Source organism: Harpia harpyja, chromosome 11 (genome assembly GCF_026419915.1).
Source record: "Harpia harpyja isolate bHarHar1 chromosome 11, bHarHar1 primary haplotype, whole genome shotgun sequence".
NCBI classification, from domain to species: domain Eukaryota; kingdom Metazoa; phylum Chordata; class Aves; order Accipitriformes; family Accipitridae; genus Harpia; species Harpia harpyja.
The window spans coordinates 29,749,476-29,774,539 of record NC_068950.1 but is presented as its reverse complement, the minus strand read 5'-3'; the positions used below and the strand labels follow the sequence as shown (position 1 = coordinate 29,774,539).

The 25,064-nt window shown below is 42.6% G+C and overlaps 1 protein-coding gene across 1 annotated transcript; it reads right to left on the bottom strand.

Moving 5' to 3' along the window:
- Positions 1–154: 154 nt before the first annotated feature.
- Positions 155–25,064, bottom strand: LOC128147764 (vitellogenin-2-like). The gene is made up of 35 exons (XM_052800751.1): positions 25,022–25,064; positions 24,640–24,660; positions 24,300–24,451; positions 22,333–22,584; positions 22,022–22,183; positions 21,720–21,868; positions 21,146–21,296; positions 20,881–21,038; positions 20,034–20,199; positions 19,000–19,125; positions 17,730–17,948; positions 17,096–17,313; positions 16,881–16,978; positions 16,330–16,454; positions 15,560–15,661; positions 14,835–14,954; positions 14,546–14,735; positions 14,112–14,205; positions 13,147–13,332; positions 12,798–12,942; positions 11,796–12,015; positions 11,528–11,703; positions 10,917–11,267; positions 10,521–10,568; positions 10,273–10,359; positions 7,902–8,114; positions 7,667–7,809; positions 6,188–6,326; positions 5,333–5,468; positions 3,964–4,150; positions 2,572–2,663; positions 1,995–2,092; positions 1,717–1,876; positions 427–588; positions 155–270 (listed from the first exon to the last, which is right to left on the bottom strand). The coding sequence occupies exons 1-35, from the start codon at positions 25,059–25,061 to the stop codon at positions 155–157; spliced, it is 5,202 nt and encodes a 1,733-aa protein (XP_052656711.1). The 5' UTR covers positions 25,062–25,064.

Sequence of the window (25,064 nt, the reverse complement as noted above, 5' to 3'; positions counted from 1 at the left end):
AACCCGGCGAAGGGTGTCCGTAATTGTTTTCAAAACAGCTGGAGAAGAAGGCTCTCCGGAAGGGGACAGGGCCTTATCCTCCCTGCCCAAACCAGCCGTGTCCGCAGGGTCGCAGGCCGTCCCGGCTGAGTGGATCCCGTGACGCTGGATCCTGTCACGCCGGGCACGACTGTTGTTGACAGGAACAGGCCGTATGAGCAGAAACTGTGCTCACGACGTCCTCGGACTTCTGGTCTAGCCTCATCTGCCCTTCCAGGCTGAGAGGGGAGGCTGTCAATGAGAAACGAGGAAGAAGAGGTCGCGTGAGGGGGTTTTTTGTACATCGGGGTACTCCTGCGTTAGTACGGACAACCTCCCGGTTTTTCACAGAATCGCAGTCGGACGTACGGGTTGTGTTGTGCACCAGTACCCGTTGTGCAGACTCACCAGCTGGTACGCAGTGGAAGCCCACGGAGACGGGAACAGTCCTGGTTGCTGAACAGCCTTCTACGCAGCGTAGGACTGGCTCCATGGAGAAGCATTTTGCTGCCTTCTTCTCAAACGCAACCGGCTTCTCAATTTTGACAAATTTGCGCTGCAGCTTGCAAGCTATAAAACACGAATTCTCTTAAAGCACCTACAGAATTTATATAAATAACTTTTTGGACTTAATTTGTGGAATTAGCAACAACTAAGACCAGTGGATGAACCAAGAGACACAAGCTACGTGAAACTAATCTGATTAAGTGAGTTGATTTTCTGTCAATGGCTTAGGCTGTGAGAAAATCAGGTATGTGGGGCACAGTCCCAAGGACAGAGGCTTGCCAAATAGGATCTAGGTAGGACACCGGTGTACAAATCAGAAAAGATACATGTGAAAACCTTGGTCAACTGACACTCAACTTTACCCAAACTATGACCGCACTTCATTTAGGGGCAGTAGGGGCTCCTAGACATCCGTATATCCATTTCTGCACTGTGCCTAGCATCACACCTGCCTTGCCATGGCTGAGTAGCTTAGTCCTCAAGCCTCTGTGATCCAGGCTTTCCTGGATCAGTCCCCCCAGGGGAGCTTGATCTAAGAATATATCCCAAAAATGCCACCACGTGCCCAGAGGTTTGGGTTCCACACAAAATGCTGTGCACCCTAATGTTATCAATATGTTCATGTTGGTTTTATATAGGACCTGGATGGTAAGAGCAATCATTCCTGGGCTGAAGGTTTCAGATTAAGTTCAGCTTCAGCCTGAGGAAATTAAAACAGGTATTTCCCACCTCAAATGCCCTCTAGTTTGATAGCTAGGGCTAGATTTTAATTTTTTTTTTTTTTTTTTTTTTTGCCTGGGAAACTAAAAGCCTGCAAATAACAGAATGGAAATAAAGAATGAAACTATTAAGGATGACATAAGATGTCTTTTGTCAACAGTCAAGCTACCTACTTTTCATAGCAACTTATCATTTTAGGGAGTTTTATGTTTATAATTTTATCTGGAACACACGACCTTCCGGTAACTACATAGTGCATAAGAAGTTGATACAAAAATGCAACAAAACCAGAACTTCCAGTGAACTACCAAACACAGGAAAAACAGATTATTTTTTTTTAGTCTATGGGCACTAATCACAAAAATAATGAAAAATAAGATGATTGTGCTACAAATAATACAAATTATCTATTCATGTGACTAATTAATTAGTCAAAGGCAATGACATTAATATATATTAGAATCTTAGTACCTCCAGCACAGGGGTCTTCTGAAATGATCCAGGACTGACCAAAACTCACTGCATCTTTAGCTAAATATCCACTGGGCATTTGATATTCCCTTTCCTTCTCAGCATCATATTTTCCACAAATACCACATGTTTTTCCAGCCATCCAGAAAGCAACCTGAATCTTTGTGGCAATAAAGAAATTGTGCTTAATAATAAATAAACTCAATAAATGTACAATAAATGTACCTAAATGTTTTTCTTCTAAAAATAAAACCACTGAAAATAATTTTTAAAAATACCTCAAGTCTATGCCCATCATAATATAGTTTATCTATGCCATAATCTGGGGCTTTTAGTGACAGACCTTCCTTTTCGCTGCTGATCAGCATGCTTGCATCTGCAACAAAAAAGCAAAAAGGGATTTCTTTTAAAAGGAAGCTATTGTTTTAGGGTCCAGCCTGAACCACTTGTTAAATTCCTGGGGACTTAATGCAGACCCTAATGTATCTTGAAAGAGATGGGGGAAATGAGAAAGACCATTCTGCTCCCTGCCCTGGAACAAGCCAAAGCCGTGTGGCAAGGGTGGCCGTGACCAGGGCACATCTAGATGCTTGTTCTGTGGGTCTCTGTGATCAGCACAAGGTACACAGCGTTGTGTTATTGGGTTTGTGCAAAGATACACAGGATCAGCACCTCTTTCTTTGCTCATCTTTCTTGCCGCCCACTATGAAAGCTAGCATGAAGGTATGTTAAAATCACCTCATTGTTTCTCGAATTAGGGCAGTCTTTATCTTGAGAGGGGTTTGCAGGATCATGTCCTCTCCTTCTTCAAAAGATGAGAAAAGATTAAACAAAATATAAAGATGAGTCTCTTACCAGAATTAGATGTGTATGGAACATCTGTTGGGGCTTGAACACCATTAATCTTCAGCTGGATGAGTCCATTGGAAACACACATGTCAACCTCACTTTAAGTAAAGGAAATGAGTATAAACAAATGCTTGTCCTTCGCTCTACTCAGGTCACAATTTCTAGTCCTGGTAGAACCAACACTGCAGGATGCTCATATCATTCTGGCATGAATCACCTACTACCCTTTGGGAGGAAGATTGAGAAAGCCCAGGAAAGCATGCCAGGAGTACTCACAATACACCTTTCCCTGGCTATACTCATCTCGGAGTGTCTGCTTGTGGCCACAGTTCAGGCAGGAAGACACCAGGCTACAGGGACCCTTGCCGCGGAACAATATAATTGCTATTATGTTCGCATAAATTGAAGGTGCTTTACATTTCAAAGGAAGATTGGATTCCCTACGGTGGTTCTCTTACAGCCTGAATAGTCTGTGTATTGTAGTATTTTCTTCAGAGCAGTGTTTGCTCTAATGAAGAAATATGAAGCTCAAGCACATCAAAAGCACATCCATACAGTTTTATGAAAAGATCAGGAATGTTACAGTGAGGAGGAATGTCTTTATCACAAAGACACAGTCTATAAAACAAGCATCCTTCTGTTCTTCCACAAGACAGATGCAGAGAATACTAGTTTCTCTCCATTTCGCTAACATTATGGCACAGTTAATTACACAATTTTCAGAAATAAATAATTACTTGTAATGAAACCTTACAGATCAAAGCCTGTTTAGGCACTTTGAAGAATACTCCCTACAATGATTTTGGTATGCATAAGAGTATCAGACTATACTTTTAAAGAAGAACCTATGATGGCAGAGGGGATTGCTCCAAGATGAAACAAGGTGTGTCTTAAGTTAATTTCAAAGAAATTAGAACATTATGCACCAAGTGACAACCTAAGAGAGAGCCTTTAATCTGGGATAAGTAAATCCCTTTTTAGTTATGTCCACTTCTCAACATCTCTGCTGAGCTGATTGTGGGTGCTAATTAGTTCTAATTATTAGCTTAGTGTAGGAGGCCAGACTAAATGATTACAATAGTCCCTTTTGGATTTATGGTTTATGTGTCTACCTAATTACTAAGAACCAAAATGAGATGGTTAAATGCTAACAAATTAATGAAGAATTTTGGGCAGTAAAGACTTTAGGTTACTGTGAACCTCAGATATATTTCAGAAGCACTTTTGAAAGACAAAGTCCCAAATCACAGTGGCACTCCTAGAAGAAATCTTTCCATTGACATCAGTAATTTTTGCATGAGTCATATGCTAGCACCAATCTGCCCTAATAATCTGGTCTTCACATTTATAGCATATTCAGCTTGACATCTAATTGTCATTAAGTTTGCAATTACTTACTGGCTAGCAAGTCTGACATTTATTGCTGTAAGGTCGGCAGACTCTTCAAGTCTTTTCATCATCACCAGGAATTTCAGTTCTGGACTACAGTCCTGCACCAAGACATGGTAGCAATTTGCCGGCATTGAATAGTTAAATTCAACACCATTGAAGGTTGTGATTGTATTTTGGAAAACTGAACAACGAGCTGAAAAAAAAAAAATCAGTCAAAAGCAAGCCTTTTATACTTTGTATAAGACAGTTACTCTATTTTAGATTCGTAATTAAAAAAAAAAACCAAAACCAAAACCATTTTCCAGTGTTATCTATTCCCACGTAAAAGCAAAATGATTCCTTCAGATGAAATATTGGATTTGTAGTAATACAAAAGCAAAACTTTGCCAGTCCCCAGGCAGCAGCGCAACCCACTTACGATTCAATCGTTGTGTGAGATAAATTCTGCTCACAGCTGGTGCTGGTGCAACTCTCTGTTTGTGGCCTTTTGGCTTTTGTAACTTTGTTGTAGTCAAAAGAATTACTCAAATGTTGTTAACAGTTCACATATCATTAACACTAGAGGAAATTCACTAAAACGCTGCTACCTTTATTGAGTCATAACCAGGATTAGAAGTAGTTAGAAGATGGTGAGGAAAAAGAGCCACACTGGAGTGAACTTTTCGCTTTTTCACTGTAATGGTATTTTGTTGGAAATCCTATCAGCTCTGATTAGAAATTATTTTACAGCAGTTTTAATTAATATGGACTAGTTTGGGTGTTTACCAAAGAAATATGCATGGATATGATATTAGCCCACTGATCTCAAGCGAAATGTGATTCCTTATCCCAGGATTACATAAAGCTTTTCCGTTTAAAATTTACCCTAAGTGAGTATAATGTGATTAGCTCTTAATACAGCATTAATGAAACAATAATCCCCTCAAAATCAAGTGCAGGAGTTGAGATTAATGGATATACTTTTGAAGCTGTTTTAGCTTCTACATAACAGCACTAACGAAGCGGAGCACCCCAAATTTGAGGTCATTTAGATGTCCCTCTCATAAATTTTGTAACGTTTTTTTCTTCACAAGCAATCTCTGCAGTGAAGCTGAAAGGGATGCATTTGGGAATGGATGCATTTGGAATCACTATTTGGCATGGAACTGAATATTTAATCTTACTAATATAAGTTTCCTTTTCTTCACATCTTTGCAGCCTCACAGATTTTCATACAGAAAAATCATACAGATTTCGAGATGGGTTTATTTCTATCTGAAGTCCAACTGATTTTTTAAGTGAATGTAAAATAATTTCAAGTTATGTCAAAAGTATAAATCATATTTACAAAATCTGCAAAGTCAACCAGTGCTTGTGCTGATAGTTAATTGCTGACCTTTAAGGTTTTCAATGACTGAAAGTGTTGCTTGGGAAAAGACATTCCTGTCAGAGGATGGTAGTGTTGAAATCGGTGTACGTGGACTTGAAGGGAATGGCAGGGGAAGCCTGATGGCTCTGTCGTAAATTGTGAGCTGAAAATCAGTCAGAAAACAAACATGAATGTGAATGCAAAATACAGTGTAGAGATGACGTAGCGTTTCCCTATAATGTTCAAAGAGGACCGTACTGACTGAAATCTAAATTAGAATCTAGATTTAGGTCAGAGCTAAAAAGAAATCAAGTCCTCTGTCTACAGCATGAAATAGCTCTACAGTTTGACACATCTGCAACCTATAGAATAGCAGGGCTATAAGTGAAGTTTGATATTCACCAATTTGCAGCTTATTGGGGAGTTGTACATCACATTTGCTCACAGTCCGAACAGTTCGTTTACCTGAGATGCACACCTTCTCCTTGCCTATATGTTGAGGGCTGCTATTTGGCCATCATGCTCATCTACAGCCTGGTTTTATTATCTTTTCCAAGACACGGGAAAACCTGTCATCTTCCTGAAGATTTGGGGAGGAGTGGTCTTTTTAGTAAGTAATTGTTAGTGTGCTATGAATCGTGATGGTTGTTTTGTAACCTGATTCTTATTTCATGTGTTTGCATGCTACATGAGAAAGAGAACTGTGTTGTAAGGTATTTTCATAACGGAACTAACTGCGTGAGTATAATGTCCTTGTGATGGGAGCTCCTTTAAAGTTTAATAAATTAAAAAAAAAAAAAAATCAGTGGGTTAAAAAAGCCATTAACTTTCGATTTCGTAAGTACTGAATGCCCCAGGATAAAAGATAGTGGAAATAGTTACCTCGGGTAGCTTGAGGACCACATCGCAGGTTCTCGGAGATGTCAGAGCCATAACCAAGGTTGCCCAGTGAGAGGGACCACGCTGTTGCCTTTGGGAATACCCAAGCACATATGCAGCTCCTGGAAGAAATGAGTAGAACCTGGAAAAGGAAGTAAGTGATTAAAATGCTCTGTCTTTGAAAAAAATTGTTTATTATTTGTTCAGCCTAAAATACCCCCATAAAGCAGTATGCATTCTGTGTTAGACTCATTTTGTATCAGGGTTTGGTAATACATGATGTTGTGTATGGGAGGAAGGGCAGGCAGGTTTTAACTGTTAATCGTTGAAACAGTCTTCAGGAGACTAGATGGCAGAGTGATATGAAAAGTATAGTCAACTTGTTTTAAACACATTCAGAGTTAAAAATAGGCACGGATTACATAAAAACTAAAATACTAACATGCAAAAAAATAGAAGACCTCATATTAATGTGTCAGTCCTGTAGTGGTAGCTTTTAGCAAGGATCCTTCGCCCACTGTCAATGAGTTGACAGAGGGATCTCTATGACTGGGTTCCCTTACAGGCTTGGGACTCAAACAGAGAAATACAGAAAATATTCCTTTTAAAAATGGCGTAGTCTCAGAGCAGAAAAAAGCTGAGTTCTGTGGCTTTGCTCCAGGATAGTCAATTGGATGGTTTCATTCCCTCTAATAAGGGCAGATAACAGCACATCAGGTAATTCAACCTGATATGAAAAATTATCCTCTTCAGTGGACATTTGTTTACCAAATCACCTGTATGCCTTTAATGTGAAAGCTTGTATTGCATGCATATTTAGATAACTGAGTTGTATGTGTCTGTATTTTGGTAGCACTATGAAAAAAGATTAGGCTTTGATATGGATATGTATGTTATTGTGGGCAAACACATGTATGAATACAATGAATGAATGAATACAGTAGATACTATATGTATATGGATAGACACATATGTGAACTGAACCCAGCAGTTATAGTTTTCTTACACTGAGCGTCACACAACATTTGCTATTTAGTGTACAACAAGCCTTGTAGGAAGTATTTGTATCACCTTCTTCAGAAGCCGGAGGTAAGGTGCCTACATTAAGAAATTACTCTCCCGGTACAGTCAGTAAAAGACAGACTCCTTCAAAGAACCAAGGTTAGGCTTCTGCTCTGAGCCTCCATCAATTAGGAAGCATCAGGAGATCAAATTCCTAATTCGGGCACTTTTAATTTAAAGTCTGCAATAGATTAGGTGAATCCCATCATCTCCTTTGTTTCAAGCAGTTTTCCTGCAAACTAAAATGCGCTACGCTTTGAGGGAATGAATACACAGAAAAAACAGACACATGTAATCTGATTTTATAATATCATACTGATTAAGGGGAATTTTTCCAGCTCAGAAATTGCAGAACTGAACCTGTAATTATCTGGAGCATTGACACAGGTGAATTTTTCAAAAACTAAAGTAAAATCTCACCATCTTGCAGTTGTTCGGACTATTGAAGGTACTTTTGGCCACTCCAGCTTCACTTGCATAGCTGGATAAGCAGCATATTGCCCTGTTGCAATCTGAGTAGCAATCTGGTAGTCCTGGCAATCTTCACCCCATTTAAGAGAACCCTAGTAGAGGGGAATATATATATTTTTGTATAAAACATAGTAAGATCATTATATTTCATTTACATTTGAGCTGATCATTATTTTAAACTTACCGATACTTTATGGGAATTTATTGCTGAAGCATCAGCACAGAGTTTCCATCTACTTGATCCTGTGATGCTTGAAACAAACATCTGTATCCTCGATCTCATGGGTTGTGTATCAGTGTACAGTATAAGCTGTAATCCCGTCGGCTGCTCGTTTCTGTGGATGGCACGAAGGACTGCAGCCAGGATCGGTGGCTTGCTGTCTCCCAAGAATTTAGGCTTAAGTCAGTAGAGAGGAAATAGAGACCAAAGACATAAGCAAGGCATTAATATTACTATATTAAAACCACAGATAAAAAATATTTGTAAAGGAAAAGTTTCATTCAGGAAGTCTTTTTATGTGAAGTATGGGACAGCATCATAGACCACTGCTCGATTTATTCAATTCATATGTGGTTTTGCCACAGTCTTTCAAGGGAGAGCTGTTGTGACCTATGTAAGTAAAACAGTAGTGTTAGGAATCTTTTTGTAAGTAATTTCAGTGTAACAAAACGAAGTATGGAGTAAGACCCTACTGTATAAAGAACCAATATTACCCAGCTCAGCTGGGTAGTTTAGCTAATAGTCTTTTTGATAAAATTCATTTAACCACCTGTTTAAAGCAGTGACAATTTGTGTTGACAGAGGGATCTGTTCAGTGCAGTCCAAAGTGGGGTACTTGCTCAAGGAGCAGCACGTGGCCCCGTTCAAAGTCGGAGCCTTGTGCCCAGCAGCAGCATCTGCTTGGGCTGTGACTGCCCTACCTGAGCTGTGGGACAGGAGTCCCCACCTGGCCAGGGGAGACCTGCAGGTGGGGTGAGCTGTGGGGCAGCGGGTCCTCCCTGTGCTGCCAGGCGCGACTGACAGAGACCCACAGAAGGGTCAGGTGAGACAGAGCTGGCGAGGGCTTGGGGGGAAATGGGGAAAGAGCAAGGCTGTGGCTGAGGAAGAAGGTGTCTGCGGCGAGAGCGTTGGGGGAGGCTGGGAAGAGTTCAGGGAAGTAGTAATGTGCTGAAAAGATGGACGAGAGAGGTGAATTCAATTTACACCAAAACGGGTGGGTGAGAAGGTAGATCTGGTTGCCTTTTTTCTGCAAGCTACTTGCGCTAACAACTGGGACCGGGAGCTGCTGGTGCAGAGGGGGTGCCTCAGCAAAGTAAGGTTTACTATTTTGTAGGCATGTAGGTCATTGTCTGAAATGTGTGAAATTTTCCTTTGATGAAATCTGCTCAAGATTCCATCAGTTCTTACAATAGTTCTGTCGTGGTTTAACCCCAGCCAGCAACTAAACACCACGCAGCCGCTCACTCACTCCCGCCCAACCAGTGGGATGGGGGAGAAAATCGGGAAAAGCAGCAAAACCCGTGGGTTGAGATAAGAACGGTTTAATAGAACAGAAAAGAAGAAACTAATAATGATAATGATAACACTAATAAAATGACAACAGCAATAATGAAAGGATTGGAATGTACAAATGATGCGCAGTGCAATTGCTCACCACCCGCCGACCGACACCCAGCCAGTCCCCCAAGTGGCGATTCCCCGCCCCCACTTCCCAGTTCCTATACTGGATGGGACGTCCCATGGTATGGAATACACCGTTGGCCAGTTTGGGTCAGGTGCCCTGGCTGTGTCCTGTGCCAACTTCTTGTGCCCCTCCAGCTTTCTCACTGGCTGGGCATGAGAAGCTGAAAAATCCTTGACATTAGTCTAAACACTACTGAGCAACAACTGAAAACATCAGTGTGTTATCAACATTCTTCGCATACTGAACTCAAAACATAGCACTGTACCAGCTACTAGGAAGACAGTTAACTCTATCCCAGCTGAAACCAGGACAGTTCTTACAGAAGGACCAGGTACCATTAACTATTTACTATGCAGTCATTCCTGGATAAACACCTGGATTGCTCTCAAAGTTGGAGCATTACTGCAAAATCAAGGTCTTTTCAAAAGCCTTGTATGGTCTTGCTAACATGAACAGAAATACTTGGCAGTGAAGACCTAATGGACAAAAGAGTGGCAGAGTCAAGTCTTGAACTTTTACAGAGAGATATGCAATAAAAAATATACCTGAAACCAGTTTCTGATCAAGCAGGTCAGCACTTCTAAAGTGTTCTCTTTTTTATAGTGAATTATTTACTGAGTAACAGAGATTTCAACATACTCAGCAATACATTCCAGTTTCATTTAAAAATATAGCCTGTATTGAGTGAATATTAAAAAACATTCAATGACTATCCAATGTGCTCACCTTTATAAAACAGGAAACAATTTGTTTTCTTTCTATATATTATGCAATATGCTAAATCACCATATTTTTCCTATTCTGTATAAACATACAATAACTGGAAATCCAAAGTAGGTGTTTTTATTTCTTGTAGATTAAGACACTCACCTGAGACATGGGTCTAGAGATGCCTTCACCACTAGCTGAAGAAGAGGAGGAGCTGATGCTGCAGTTCAGGACTTCCCTTCCTGGATCCTGCAGAAACAGAGAATCACCTTGAAGCAAGTTGTTTAGCATTGGAAGTTGTTGCAGAATTAATTTCTCATATTTTTATTCTCAGAGAACTAAGCTCTAATTGCAGCAAAGCTAGTGAGAGCAGTTGTAGGCCCTGCTCATAGTATAAGCAGTAAATGTACCTGTTTGTCTGCTGGCTTGAACCAAAACTGGTAAACAGGTAGATTTGCCTGTGAAAACAGATAGTATGTAAGAAGATCTAATAGAAGACAAAGGCTTTTGACAAATGCATTAAAAAGTTCAGTATTGAGTATGGGAAAAAGGCAAAACAAAACTACATTTTTTAAACATTTTAAACTGAAAGCTTCTGGAATGTGAAACTTCTGAGCTGAAATGCTTCAGAGAACCAGAGAGGTTTAAAAGGGGAAAAAGCTCTACTAGGTGGTTACCTCAACAGGTGAGCCACCCTCAACAGTCTGTTTTCTCTTTCTTTGGTCCATGCTCTATAGGCACAATTTCCTGATGTACAAAAGTATTCACTACAAGAAATATAAAAATTTCTAGCCTGGGTGAATTACCTGTTGGTTGGAATATTCAGTGTCCTCACTGCAATGCCTGTCTCCAGAGTGGTCTTCTCTGCTGCTGCTGCAGATTTTGCTGCTAGTAGTGCTGACACTACTGCTGCTGCTTCTCCTGCCACTGCTGCTCCTGCTGCTGCTCTTGCTGCTGCTGCCACGCTTCTTCCCAGATTGCCTTATTTCATCTTTCTTGTATTCATTTCCAGGCTCTTTACCATCAGCAGAGGAAGCAGTGGAAGAAGAGGATGAACTGGAGAGGGGGCTTGCACTGGGTTTTGCCCAGAGGTCCATAACTGCAATCTTTTCTTTACTGTGAATCCGTTTCTTACGGCGCCGTGTTTTATTTGCAACCTCCAAAAACAGTTCAAAGTGTTATGAATTTATAGCTTGTTCTGTAACGTTCCTCTGGGTGTCAGACAAGCTGCTCACCACAGGCTTTCAAGGAAATACAACTTCCTGGCCCTGCACACTGCAGAAGCTACAACAGAACTCAGCTAGACCCATTCCTCCCAGCCAAAATCCTTGCTTTCTCATGCCAGTTTTCCACGCTGGAAACCCTTGGCTTCATTTATAGGAAAATATTTCCCTCTCCAATGCTCATAGGCTCTTACCTGGAACACATTTGCAATGCCTAGAATCTTCTTCAGTTTAGCTTGAATGTCCTCGTACAGAGATGTCTCATCCTCTTCCTTAGGCCCTGAGCTTGCTACATCAATTACTTTGGAAGCTGCTTTGGATCCTGCCTGAATCTCCAGCTGTATTTTGTCAATATCAGCATCTGTGTGAACTAAAGTCAAGATACTTACATTCCAGCGTTGTGCTGCTTGAGCAGCATTCACAGAGATAGATTGACAGAAAAGCTTGTTGTCATGACTGTACCTGGCTTCAAAACTATTTTGGCTTCAAGTTCTCCAACTAATTTGTGTAGATAGGTATTTCTTAAGAAAGCAGAATTTTGTGACTTTAGGCTGAGACAAGCAGAACATCCCAAACTCTCAAATTTTCTACAGAAGTTGCGTGCATAAAATCTTCCTCCTACGCTGTGGTGATGTGCTTCTTCTGAACTTTGCTTGGATATGACACTAGGAATATTGCTTTGCTGCATTAAACAAAAATATGACAAATAAAGATATTTTCCACAAAAAAATTGTCACAGCTCCTAAAGTCTTTCCTCCTATTAATGAAGAGAATGATGGCAGTCCTGCCTAAGTAAGGAAGCGTTGCTTAAAATTAGAGATCCAAGCACTGGAAGCAGTGGGGTTTCCTCCAAAGTGCTCTGTGGAAGAGGACAGCTCTCCTGCCTAGCCTTTCCCAGGCAGCCTTTCACAAGCATGCTTCTCAATGAGAACCTGCAGGGCTCTTTGGAGGGGCTACTTCTCTGCATCAGTTTTGGGCTACTAGCCCTCCTGTTGCAAGTCAACCTATCCTTCCCACTCCAGCCTCAGAAGCTGAAGAGCACATAAGAGAATGGGCTTCTGCAATCCACTGCAGGGATTACCTCAGGATTTGGGAAGAAAAATGTATATCCTGACGAAGAGCCATCTTTCCCACATTGCTCTGGCTTGGAAAAACCCGGGTATTGTACAAAGGATATGAATTTCACACACCATCCCCATGACTGTAAAGAAATAGGAAGACATGCTGTCAAAGCAAACTCTACCTGCATGAGATGATGAGAGTGAGCAGACTGTGAATGATCATGTCTTGAACCCATTGGGACTTAGGTTAGGCTTGGTTTGGGATATGTCAGGCACCTGCTGAGTCTCACAGTTTCTGTGTTTGTGACCTGGTAAGCCAGCTGCTGTGTTGGAGGTGCTCAGCCCCTCTGAGGAGCTGTCTGTTCTTTACCTGTGCAATACTGATGGTGAAAAGCCTCCTTACCTTCCAGCTGCCAGGTCTTGAAGAACTTTCTGATGGCTGAAATGGCTCATTGGAGGTACTTGGTACTTCTCCTTTGGGGAGAAGCTGGGATTTCTTTTCGTAATCTATTTCTTCCATGTTCCTTGAAATAGCATAAACTTCACTCCTGTGGAGGTGATAAATGGCACACAAGTGACATCTTCTAATTTTGCTTACCTGTCTTTGCTGGTGCAAAAAAGACAATACTAAGCTTTATGTGGCTGCCAAGGTATGGCAGGGCCTAACAAGGAGCTGTATGTTCATGATTTTTTAACAGGGAGCTCACAATCAGTAACACATAACAAGCAAAATGCAACAAGCTTTTCTGTACCTCACAGCTGCAAGCTCAACCTCCTGATGGCAGGGAGGGGTTTCAATCTTCAAATTTTTCTCTTTCATATTTATCTTGGCATCAAATTTCATTGTAATGTTGGCACTGAACTCTGCATGAAATTCAAGACCACTCTGAAAGTATTGCGTATTAATCCCCATCATTGCAATCATATGAAAATATGCCCTGAAGGAGTGGAAATAAAAACATGCATAATTACAGATTAATATGCACATATTTAACTTTGAAATGCAAAATTGCATTTTCACGCTGTTCTGTTTATTGTAAGAGCTATTACTGATGGATGAAGAAGTATCGTAACAAGATCAAAAAAGGCTGAAGTGCCACTGGAAAAGGTGAAGGGATTTATCTGATGAACAAAGCTAACATGGACCCTTTCACTGCTTTGTCACTGATACATTGCTTGAGGACAAGCTAACCCCAGACTCTTCTAGCTTCAGGTTGTGCCTAGTTTATTATTATTATTATCACAATTATTATCATTATTATCATTATTATTACTATTATAGATATTAGTACTGTTGCTTTTGCATTTGGTTTTGCAGATCCAGAAGCATTTCCCTTTTCCCCCTGAAATTCCCCGAGCTTGTGCCAGGTGGTGATGCAATTCTATGTGGAACTTGTAAAAACCTGTTCATACGTAAGCAAATATATCTTCACAGTTTAGTATCTTTAGTCACTGAAGAGGTACAAATGTGAGCATTTTTAGCAATGGCAGAACAGTACAGCATCCTGTGGGATACAGTGCATATTGCTACATTTGCAGGGTTTTAAAGCATCAGCTGACTGTGTTGCTTTCTCACAACTTTACTGCTCTGGACTAGCACAGCCATCCCAAATCTGGGACAAGTAAGACTCCTATATAACAACATGCGATCACATATCTATTTCAAATATAAATATAAAGGCTTATGTGTGTATGTGAAAAGATACATCATTTTTACTTTGGCTTGATGTCAGCATGAATATCCATCTTGGTTTCCAGCAACTGTGAAGGTCTAAAATTGTCAGATAATGGTGGTGATATCTGTATATCCACTGCAAAAGACGGACAGGAATTATACGAACAGAGAAACAATTAATGCTGGAGATGATACAAAGTTTTCAATAAACGTAGTAGTTAACACATGGGCAGTGCTTAACATTTTGAAATACTTTACGTGATTATTTAAAGATTGCTACTCCAAACCAGAGTTATACCAATATGTCCGAGGTGAAACATGCTAATTACTTCTCAAACCTTTTGGAGGTAGCTGAACACTAATGTTTCCATATTACAAGAATATTTTTCAAGATTATAGAGGGATTTAATTTCAGCGGAGGGATTGGACCCACAATTATTGTGGGGAAACTGCTCAGATTGGCATCCTAAGCTCACCGTCAGCCGCAGCCTGGGCCAGCGCAACACCGCACAGACTGAGCTCCAGCGGCAAGCCGACCACTGTGGGGACAATGTGCCGCAGCTCGCCCACCATTGCCGGCAGGGTCCATCGGCCTGAAATACCTCGCTGGACCTCTTCCACCACTTTTTTCACCACTGGCTGCCAGTTTGATGATCCAGTTAGACTCTGAAAAGAGAGAAATAGGTTAGGTAAGTAGGTAAGAAGACACAGGGAAGGGAAATTACTCAGCATCGCAGACAAAAAAGACAACAGCCTTGTCAGTACCATCATGATCTGCTGAATGGCGTCTTTATCAATGTCAACAGAGGCGATCTCTTGGCCCAATACTTTGACATAAGCGGACACCAGAGGGTCTTCATGAGGCAGTTCTTTCCATCCCAGCAGCTGTGGTGTTAAGGAGAGATGGAGAGAAAGGGAAGAAGCAGATAATGTCACTTAAAATACAGTAATGTATTAGCAAAGAGTAGATCCCATCTGAAGGATGCTAACTGTGGTTCCTTAGCCAAAAAAAACTAATAGACATCTTACAGGTCTGAACCAATGTGGCCTTTTTTATGTTGCATAACTGACTTCAGTGGGATTTTTCCCATGTAAGAATGAAGTAAGGACTTGGTAATTTCTGCTGCTCTAAGTAGTGGGTGACACCTGAGGACTGATGAACAAAAATCTTGTTCAGCAATCATTTTAAAAGAGAAGAGCAACCACTTACTGTGTTTTAACATACACTTTAAAACACATGAATTTTGGCCACCAGCATCATCATCTTTTGTACTTTACATTAAGGGCTGACACACATTGAGTGAAAAGGTGGCATCTGTTGACAGCCTAAGTACAATGTAAGTTCATCTTTTCATGACCAAACAGGATGACTGACTCCTTTTGCACTGAAACATCAAAGGGATGGCTCAGTGGGTGGGTGGGTGATGCCATCCCAGCGCTGGCGGTAACTGTGTATTGCAAACAGATCAGAAGGGTGTGTGGAGACATACCGTTTTACCGAGTTCCTTCAGTGTCCTGTATGTATCATACTCAGCAAAGGGAATATTCTGCTTCCTGATAAGCTTGGTTAGGCCTTGTGATTGGAGAGCCACCTGTAGGAAACAGTCAGGCGTCACAGCCCAAGGACAAGAGAGCCCAGGAAAACCTTTGTGCCTAGTATTACACTCACCAAGGCCAGTCTAAATACATACTTCATGAAGCCATTGCACTTATAAGGCTGTGTCTACCTGGCAGATGACTGCAAGCTATGGTTGCAGATGCCGAGGACGTGCTGAGCCAGCTTTGAATCAGTCAGCAGGAATAATTTTAGGGCAGTGCAGAGCTCAGCCCAGGCTGCAAAGCTTGCCCAAGCAGCTGAGTAAATACCTGCATGCTGTTACATGGAGCTTCATGCTGCTCTGGCTGCACTGCTGGCTGAAATTTAATTTCAGATGCTATTTCCCTGTACTTATGCAAAATACCCTAGATGCCATGTGACTTTATGTGGGCAGATGAATGTTCTGCTGTGTAAGCTTTCCTCTGCTCTCCTAGATTTTCATGACTATGCTGAATGTGTTCATTGATGAATGCATGTGTCAAGAAGCCCAAATAAAAGAAGAAGCCTAAGTAAAATCATAATTACTATATAAATTTTCTCTTCCACATCCGCCCTCACAGCCAGAGACGGAGTTAAAGACTACATCACAGTCCAAATGGCTCAACAAGTAATACTGTCTGTAGCTGCCTTGCATCTAGCTGGCTGTTTTAATGAAATACTTACCTCAATAATATCCGTTGCAGTATTTGCATAATATCCTCTTACTTTTGTGATTATATCAGATGGAAACATGGTGCTGGGACTGTTCATTAGATAGACCCTCCAAATGGCACCAGCCTGATATTCAACTATCACAGGAATAAAAAGCAGCAGAGATTTTGGTTAGGGTCTCTGAGGTGTCTCGTGTTATGTAAGCCAACTCAGGGTACATGCTATAGTAGATCACAAGGGGTTCTGTCAGGATTCAGTCCCACAGGTCCTCAATTTTGCAGCCTTAAGAGGAGAACTTTGTTCTAGGGCAGAGTCAACACAACCACAGTGACTGAAGAAGGAGGACTAAATCTGTGTGCAAGCACCACTTTCCCCAGCAGATACCCAGAGAGCAGCAGAACACCCTCAGGGGATTTTGCATGTTAGGAGCTCTTGTGCTTTTTTTATTTCAAGAGCGCACTAAACTCACAGCCTGTGATTGGATTTTGGATGAAAATCACAGAATACAATAGAAGAATTTGGCTACATAAGCTGAAGCAGTGAACAGGGCACCTGGTACTCACAGGAATAATCGCCGACATGGATGACCTTGCTGTAACGATAGCTCAGCCTGTCAAGTCTGGGGCTCAGTAGTTTGATGGCAATGTTGCAAGCAGCAGATCTGAGTAATAAAGAGTTAAAATCATACGAAGACAGTTGACTGTGACGAAAACCTTAGAAAACTGCCAGAATAAAATAACCATTTGCTACTAAAAAATGTACTTCTTCCTCTACTTACAGATTATAGAGCTGTGGGATCCTGCCTACTGCCAAAGCCTTCATGTGTGAATATGTGAAACTGGCTACTTGTAAGCTGGGCTCTGTCAGCAGCGAGATGGCCAAAGCTGTTACAGTTGGAAGACCAGGCTTCGTTTCGAAGAGGACAACACAAGCCACCATTCGGACGTTAGGAGCAAGTGTGTTGTCCATAAAGACCTGGAGGGCGATCTCCCTTACCTACAGGAGGAAGATACAATCTGTGAGTACCTTATAACTTCTCAGTGAGAAGTGGTCCCTAAACCATGCATATATGATCTGCAGTGAATGGAGAACAAAACCCTAAACAGAGACTTGAGCATGGGACCTGTCACTGAAAATGAAGATGTTGCTGCGTGCACAGTGAACAGGGCTGGAAGAAAAACAGCCATTAGTAATGGGCCCAGTGTTACAGCAACTAAAGCAACTTCTTTCCCAGGATATCAGCAAGGATGGTGTGATGTCAGGAATTTGCAGCATGGGCAAGAGGAAGACCAGTAACTGAGAAATCTGCCCAGAGTTGCTAACATTACCTGATGGCTTTATTATTCCTGAATCACTAAGTCAACCCAAATCATACCCTCTAAGACATTTGTTTAAATAATAATTTCAGTTACTTTTACTGGGTCTTTTCTGGCAATTTTCCTCAAGGCCAACATGGCATTAGCATGAATTCTGCTTGGTAATGAAGCTGCAGCTGGGGAAAATGTTGGCAAAAACTTCAGGATGCGTTTGATACTGGCCGGCTCTCCTGCATTGCCAATGGCTTTCAGGGCCAAAGCCATGTCTTTGGCATCACCTTTGCTGGTGGCTTCAGTAGCAAGGTTGTGGAGTGGCTGAAAACAGAGCAGACTGTGTTAATCTTATCTTGCAATAATGCATAACAATATGCATTGCCATAGCAAGCAAAACAAATGCTGGTGCAAAGCCCAGAATAAAGCTGTTCAGATTTTTCTCCCAGGAAATATCTCACCATCAATATCGGGAAGCCAAACGTGGAACATACAAGCAAACTTGGTTTTGTCCTTACCCAGTGTTGTAATTGATTTTAAATTGTGCCTAAGCCTGAGTGTAGGAGATAATCCTGGGTAGATACCTACACCAGAGAGTCTGTTGCAAGTTCAAGAGCAGCCCCGAGCTGATGCTGGGTTCAGTCGTTGTCCCCTGGGGCACCTCCACCAGCCCTGTCAGCCTGCAGCGCCCAGGGTCTGTGCAGCTGCGGGATTATGCTTGCATATTTTTCACTTCCTACAGCGATAGCAAGTTTACTTAAACAGTTTTGCTGTTCTGAGAAGACAAATTACCCTTCTGGTGGCTTGGCTTTGTTGCAGTCTTTTTTGGAAGCTTAAACATGTCAGACACCAACAGGCCATCTCAGTGCTGTGGTCTTTCTGAGTAAGGAGCCAGAGCTGCATAGTCCGAGGACAATGTCCTGAATATTTCTGACAGTGATACACAACTATCACGCCTCTTTGGAAGCCCTAACCTATGACATATCTAGAGCTTTGCTTATATTCACACTTTAGTGCCTTTTAAATACATTTTTTAAGTACACTCTACCTACTGCAAAATTAGAGAGAAGAATCATAATTATTTTGCTTTAATCTTAAATTTGTCATACCAAAACTCAGTTTCAGGTTGTTTACAGGATCCATTATCCCCACGAGCTTCTACCACTTACATTTGAAATTCTGAACTGTTAAGACCAGATTTGTCAAAGGCATCAGCTTGGTGTTTCATTCTGTCTTTGCAATTTTGCAGGCAATCGCAGCTAAGAGTGAGGCATGTAAACAGCGAGTTACATAATTGCCAGCATCAAGAGCGCTAAATTAGAGGCATTTTAAAAATTTCTTCACCCCTTATGAATAAGAAATGAGAGTCACCTACCTGAAGAAGTTCATTTGGACAAAGTGAAGTCTGAGCACAGTATTTATTTACCATGCTACCATATCCCAGGTAAACAATTATTTGATGCATTGGTGCTTTCTGGATTTGGGGACAGGTCAAAAAAGTCTGCAGAAGAAAGAAGTAGCAGTCTTTAATGTTTCTAGTAATTAGAGCTGGTATTTAGTGAAAATTACGTTTGAGAAATAAATAGATAAAATTGTTTTGGATTTTTCATAAATATTTTCAGAAGTTAAATCAAATGCTAGTCATTCAGCTACAATAAAAGTAAATAGACTTGCTCCAGTTATACTGTATGTACCTTAGACTTTGGTTAGATGATATTATTTTCTTGAGTTTGTCTATTTAAAAAAAAAAAATTATTGGGGCAAAAAGAAATCAATAGAAATTTTCTTAGTACTTGTGGGTTTTAGCATCAAATACCAAAGCCATTAAAAAATTTTGGCAACAAGAGTTTGGTAACATTTTCTAAAGCATTTCCCATTTTTCTTAACACCTTGCATTTTACAAATTTAGAAGGAAATATGTTGCATCTTTCACTTACAATCCTGTGAATTCACCTTTAAAAAGGAGTGAGAGGGACATAGAAGGAAGGTGCACAAGAAGTTGGGAGGGGACACAGCTGGGACAGCCGACCCCAACTGACCAAAGGGATATTCCAGACCATAGGACGTCATGCTCAGCATATACAGCTGGGGGAAGAGGAAGGAAGGGGGGGACGTTTGGAGTGATGGCGTTTGTCTGCCCAAGTAACCATTACACGTGATGGAGCCCTGCTTTCCTGGGGATGGCTGAACACCTGCCTGCCGATGGGAAGTGGTGAATGAATTCCTTGTTTTGCTTTGCTTGAGCATGCGGCTTTTGTTTTCCCTATTAAACTGACCTTATCTCAGCCCACGAGTTTTCTCACTTTTACCCGTCTGATTCTCTCCCCCATCCCAAAATGGGGAGTGAGCGAGTGGCTGTGTGGGGCTTAGTTGCTGGCTGGGGTTAAACCACGACAGATCTGTACTCACTGAGGCAACTTCTAGGGTTTGCTTGTTGGGTGTAACAAAATGGAAGGCGAGAGGGAGAATCGCAGCTGCTTCCCAGATGTTCAGCTTCTCATCATGAATTTTTTGCTTCAGGAATCTGAATGTGTCCGTAGCTCCAGCAGCACAGATGGCACTCAGGAACCAGTGCCTGCCAGGGAGAGGAGGATTCATTACCCCCATTGCCCAGTATTCCTCTGTGCTGGTTTTGGCTGGGGTAGAGTTAATTTTCCTCATAGTAGCTGGTATGGGGCTGTGTTTTGGATTTGTGCTGGAAACAGTGTTGATAATCCAGGGATGTTTTAGTGACTGCTGAGCAGTGCTTGCACAGAGCCAAGGCGTCTTCTGCTTCTCACATCGCCTGCGAGGAGGCTGGGGGTGCACAAGAAGTTGGGAGGGGGACACAGCTGGGACAGCCAACCCCGACTGACCAAAGGGATATTCCAGACCATAGGACGTCATGCTCAGCATATACAGCTGGGGGAAGAAGGAGGAGGAAGGGGGGGACGTTTGGGGCGATGGCATTTGTCTTCCCAAGTAACCGTTACACGTGATGGAGCCCTGCTTTCCTGGGGATGGCTGAACACCTGCCTGCCAATGGGAAGTGGTGAATGAATTCCCTGGTTTGCTTTGCTTGCACGTGCGGCTTTTGTTTTCCCTATTAAACTGACCTTATCTCAGCCCATGAGTTTTCTCACTTTTACCCTTTTTATTCTCTCCCCCATCCCACAATAGGGGAGTGAGCGAGTGGCTGTGTGGGGCTTAGTTGCCGCCTGGGGTTAAACCGCAACAGCCTCTGATCTGAAATCCTGGCTGAAGGCAGTACAGTTACCTGTAAGGAAGGTCTTTGGCAAACTGCATCCACAAAGACTCAATTTGATCAAGGGTCACTATACGAAAAAGCTGGACCATTTGTAAGAACTTGGCTGAAGCTTCTTTAGTGGCTCCTTCCTCGTTATTCTGAACTAATTGCCGCAGCATTTCTGTTAACTATGGGAAAAAACAGACAGTTGGAAGGATCCATGTCTAAAATAATTATGTGATGACCTGTTAGCCTTATAAACAATGAAAGAGTATCAAAAGTAAGCCTCTAATACCTGTAAATCTGTATTTTTAATCCTTATTAGAGGAATTGGCATCTGGAGTAGCTCTCCTGAGAAATGATAACGAAGACTCCCCTGGTTTTGCAGCTGAGTTTTTGGTGCACTGATGGGAGTCCTTTTAATGTCGACCAAAGACAGTTCTTGTCTTCAAGGGAAAGAAGGAAATGCATCAGTAGCCTTTAACCACATTGTGTGCATGGAGGACACGTACAGCGGTTGGAGCAGAGTGCCCAGCAGGACCATTGCATTGACCACAAACAGATCGTGCACTTCTCTGTGCCTTGCTCAGGATTATCTGGAAATGTCATAGGACTGGCGAGAGCTTTCGTTAGAGTTGACCAAAGTCTCTGAGAGGTTGAACAAATGTTTCAGGTGCCCCAGCAAAACGCCCAAACAGCAGGACACAGGACCTGGCTGGGCGTCCTGAGGGATGTATGGTGCCTTGGCCCTTTTCAGCCCACCGGCCAGATGCTTCTTGTTAACTCACAAATCAACAGTGAATATGTTTCAGGCATCTCCTCCTGGCTCTGATAATCACAGCTACGATAAGGACATGCATGGTGCCTACCTTGCCTCCATGACTGCTGCCCCATTGGGTTCATTGAAGGGAGAGATCTGGTACACCTGCTCAGACATAGCAGACGTCATCAAGGCCCCGCTGTCATCATACTTCATCTTGTAAGTGAACATCACCGTGCCCTTAATGTTTCTGACTTTCTGGAAGTGCAAAGAGACCTACTCAGAAATATGAACAGGCAGTAGTTAATTAGCACAGACAAGTCAAACTTCCTACTAGCGTCGGTGAGATGCACAAGAGTTTGGCAGTGGCTTATGCCTGAGCATGGCAGCAGGGCTCTGTGCTGCTCGTACCAGGGGGCAGGTGGGGCAGGAGCGGATGTATGTCATTCCCATGTTCTTCACCGCTTTCTCCTGGCAGTCCATCAGGTCCTTGCTTTTGGAAATGACGGCACGGTTATTCTTGCTGTCGTCCTGGATAACATATCTGGTTTGGCAGATGCCTTCAATCCCAGCCTGCGAGTATTGATTAAACACAATGAACTTTCCACTTGAAACAGCAATAAATAGGTCAAAGAAAATTGCGTGGGTAGTGTATGTACAGTCAAATTACTATATAACAGTAAAATGAGAATAAAAGTAAAATCAGAATGAAAAAAACAAACCTCCTGTAGTTCATACACATTTTGTGACTTTTTGATGGTTATCTGCATCATGTTCAGAATCCCTCTCACTAGGTTAGTGCACAGGATGGGACAGTCCTCAGGGGCGAATATACTTCCAACCCTGCCATCAGTGTATTCAAACTTAAAGGCTTGGCTGAAGCATGCAGCAATGGTCTCTGTGAGCCTCGAAGATGCAGTGAAGGGGTCCATGGGCCAGAAGCCATTGTATTCCTCCAGCTTTGGTGATCGAATCTGTGAACAAAATTAGGAAAACTTTCATCCTCTTCACCATCAGTTTGAAATAGTGCAACAACAGGGAAACTGGGCACTTCCAATCCACGGCCAGACACAAGCCACTTGTCCAACACCACAGGAAACCTTTTTCCTCCTTGGGCCTCTCTACTGGGCCTAGGAAGTGTCCTTGAAAATGCAATTTCCATGAAGGATTTCTGCCAGAAAAATAGGATTGTGCAAGCAGCATTCAAAACTTCAGCAAGTCTGGTGAGGCTTGCTGGGTGAATGAAACACCAGTTGCCAGCAATCTGTATGGAAAGGATACTCGCCTGTCATCCACAGATGTCCAGTGAGATCTCCCTTCAACCTGCAAGGCAGCCAAGCCATTGCTCAAGCTGCCTGCCTAAACACATGGGGACTATTTTGTCTGCCGCTCCAGGTCCAGCACGTCCCAGAGCACCATGACATCAGCTGTGGCACAGCTGATAGGGAAGCAGAGATGACTGCAGGACCTCCCATGGGAGATGGCCCAGCGGGAGATGACATCTCTTTCTTTGGAAGTGACTGTCATCATTTTGAGCTTATCAAGCTGCAAAGCTCACGCACAAGTCCTTGACTGCTACCTAGTGGGAAATGCGTGCCTGCATGCACATATGTATCTAGTTGCATACACATACATGCACACCTCTCACCCTTGAACACAGAAGTACACGTTCCTGCATAGAGGAAAATGGTGTGGGCTTAGTGCTCTGTTTCATTTTAGGCATTTATAATCAATGATGCAAAGGTGGCTTGCCTCTTGTCACATTTTCTCAAATTAAATCCTACTCAAGACTATTGTCTGCAATTGCTAAAGTTATAGCAACTCTAGCGAGGTTACACAGAGCCTGCAATTGCAGCAGTGTGTAAGGTTTGGTAATAGGTATTCCTTCACACTGTTTCAGTAATATATGCAGAGGATTACAGACTGAGCAAACTCCTAGGATAAACGCTAAGTGCCCTCTTACAGCTTTCTCCCCACGTGGTGTCTTCTAGATCCCTCTTCTGTGGTCTTTCATTCCATGCCAGTATTTTAAGCTGTTTCGTTTAATCTTTTCGATGAGTAACAGCGCTTCCAGATCTGATATCATTATGCCAAGCACAAGTATTACCATTAGAATTCTTCACATTTGAATTAATACCTATGTGAAGAATATCAAAAGGAGGATAATGGAGACAGATGGGACTTTCTCATGTGATATCTGAATTCCAGCACCAAGCTTTTCTGAGGCTATAGACCAGGTTGAAAAACATGGATATTTCATGCTTGAATTCTCATTTTCATATTTAAGCTTAGTGTTACCTTAGTTAGTAAGTTAGTAGTACTAGTTAGTTAGTAGTAAGATAGTTAGTAAAACTACCTTAAGGACATTTCTTTAAAGCAGCTGCCTGCCATATTTCCACATGGAGATGAACCTAAGGCAGCTTTAGTCAAGGGGGCTCAGGTACTGATGGCAGCAGAGCTGGAGAAGCTCTGGCTCCCTCCCGCAGAGATGCGGGCTGCGAGGAAGCCTGTGGCACTGCCTGTAGGTCACTACCAGTAACCCAAAGCAGTTTGGCTACAGCTGCAGACACTCCAGCGATGCCCTCGGCTCTCCCCCAGCACGGCTCAGGGGTATGAAGTGCAAAGCTCAGTGCCCGTGTCCGCACCTCTGCCCACGCTAGGGAAATCACCACTGCCCGTCGGGATTTACCTGGAGAAGGTGGTCACTGTGAGACACATAGCTGATCTCCAGCTTGCAGGTCAGCCTCACCCCTGCCATCGCCAGGCCTCTGCTGGGCAGCCCGTGCAGGATGAAGCTCTCGTAGCCATACAGGTAGGTCTTGCCGGTATGAAAAACAGGCTCTACAGAAAGAAAAATATAACAGAAACACCTCCTTCGCTATGACTGTTGCGATGTTACTCGCAGGAACCATCCCAGCAAAGAAGGGTGAGGCTGCTACTGCCACAAAATAGGTGCAAGCGGTGGGTAAGGCACGGCCGTAGGGGAGGGCAGCGTGGGAGCTGCGTGCTGGCAGTGGGAGCATACTTACCGAGGTCCTGCTTCTGGCCCCCTGTGTGGGAGGAAAGAGAAGGATGCATGAGAAACCCCCCATCTCTGTGGATCCTTTCACTTATTATTCATTTACTCATTGTGCTAATGGTTGGCAAACAACCAGTAATGGGCTCCCAGGGTACACCCCACACCGCGGGGACACCAAGCCCATGCCAGCCCCGCTTGCTAGCTGCTGCTTGCTCGGCTTTTCCTCTGCTGCTAAGCTTAGGCACAGAAATCTAATAGTTTACGGCCAAAGTCATAAAAGGGCTTCAGCAAATTAAGCTGTAAATAACCCTGAAAGGCCCTGAGGAGATGCAGTTTGCTCAGGACCACAATGGACATCATGGCTCGGCAGCGCTGGTAAAGCTTCAACTTACCCACGAGGGCGAGCACCAGGGCCAAGATGAGTCCCTTCATGCT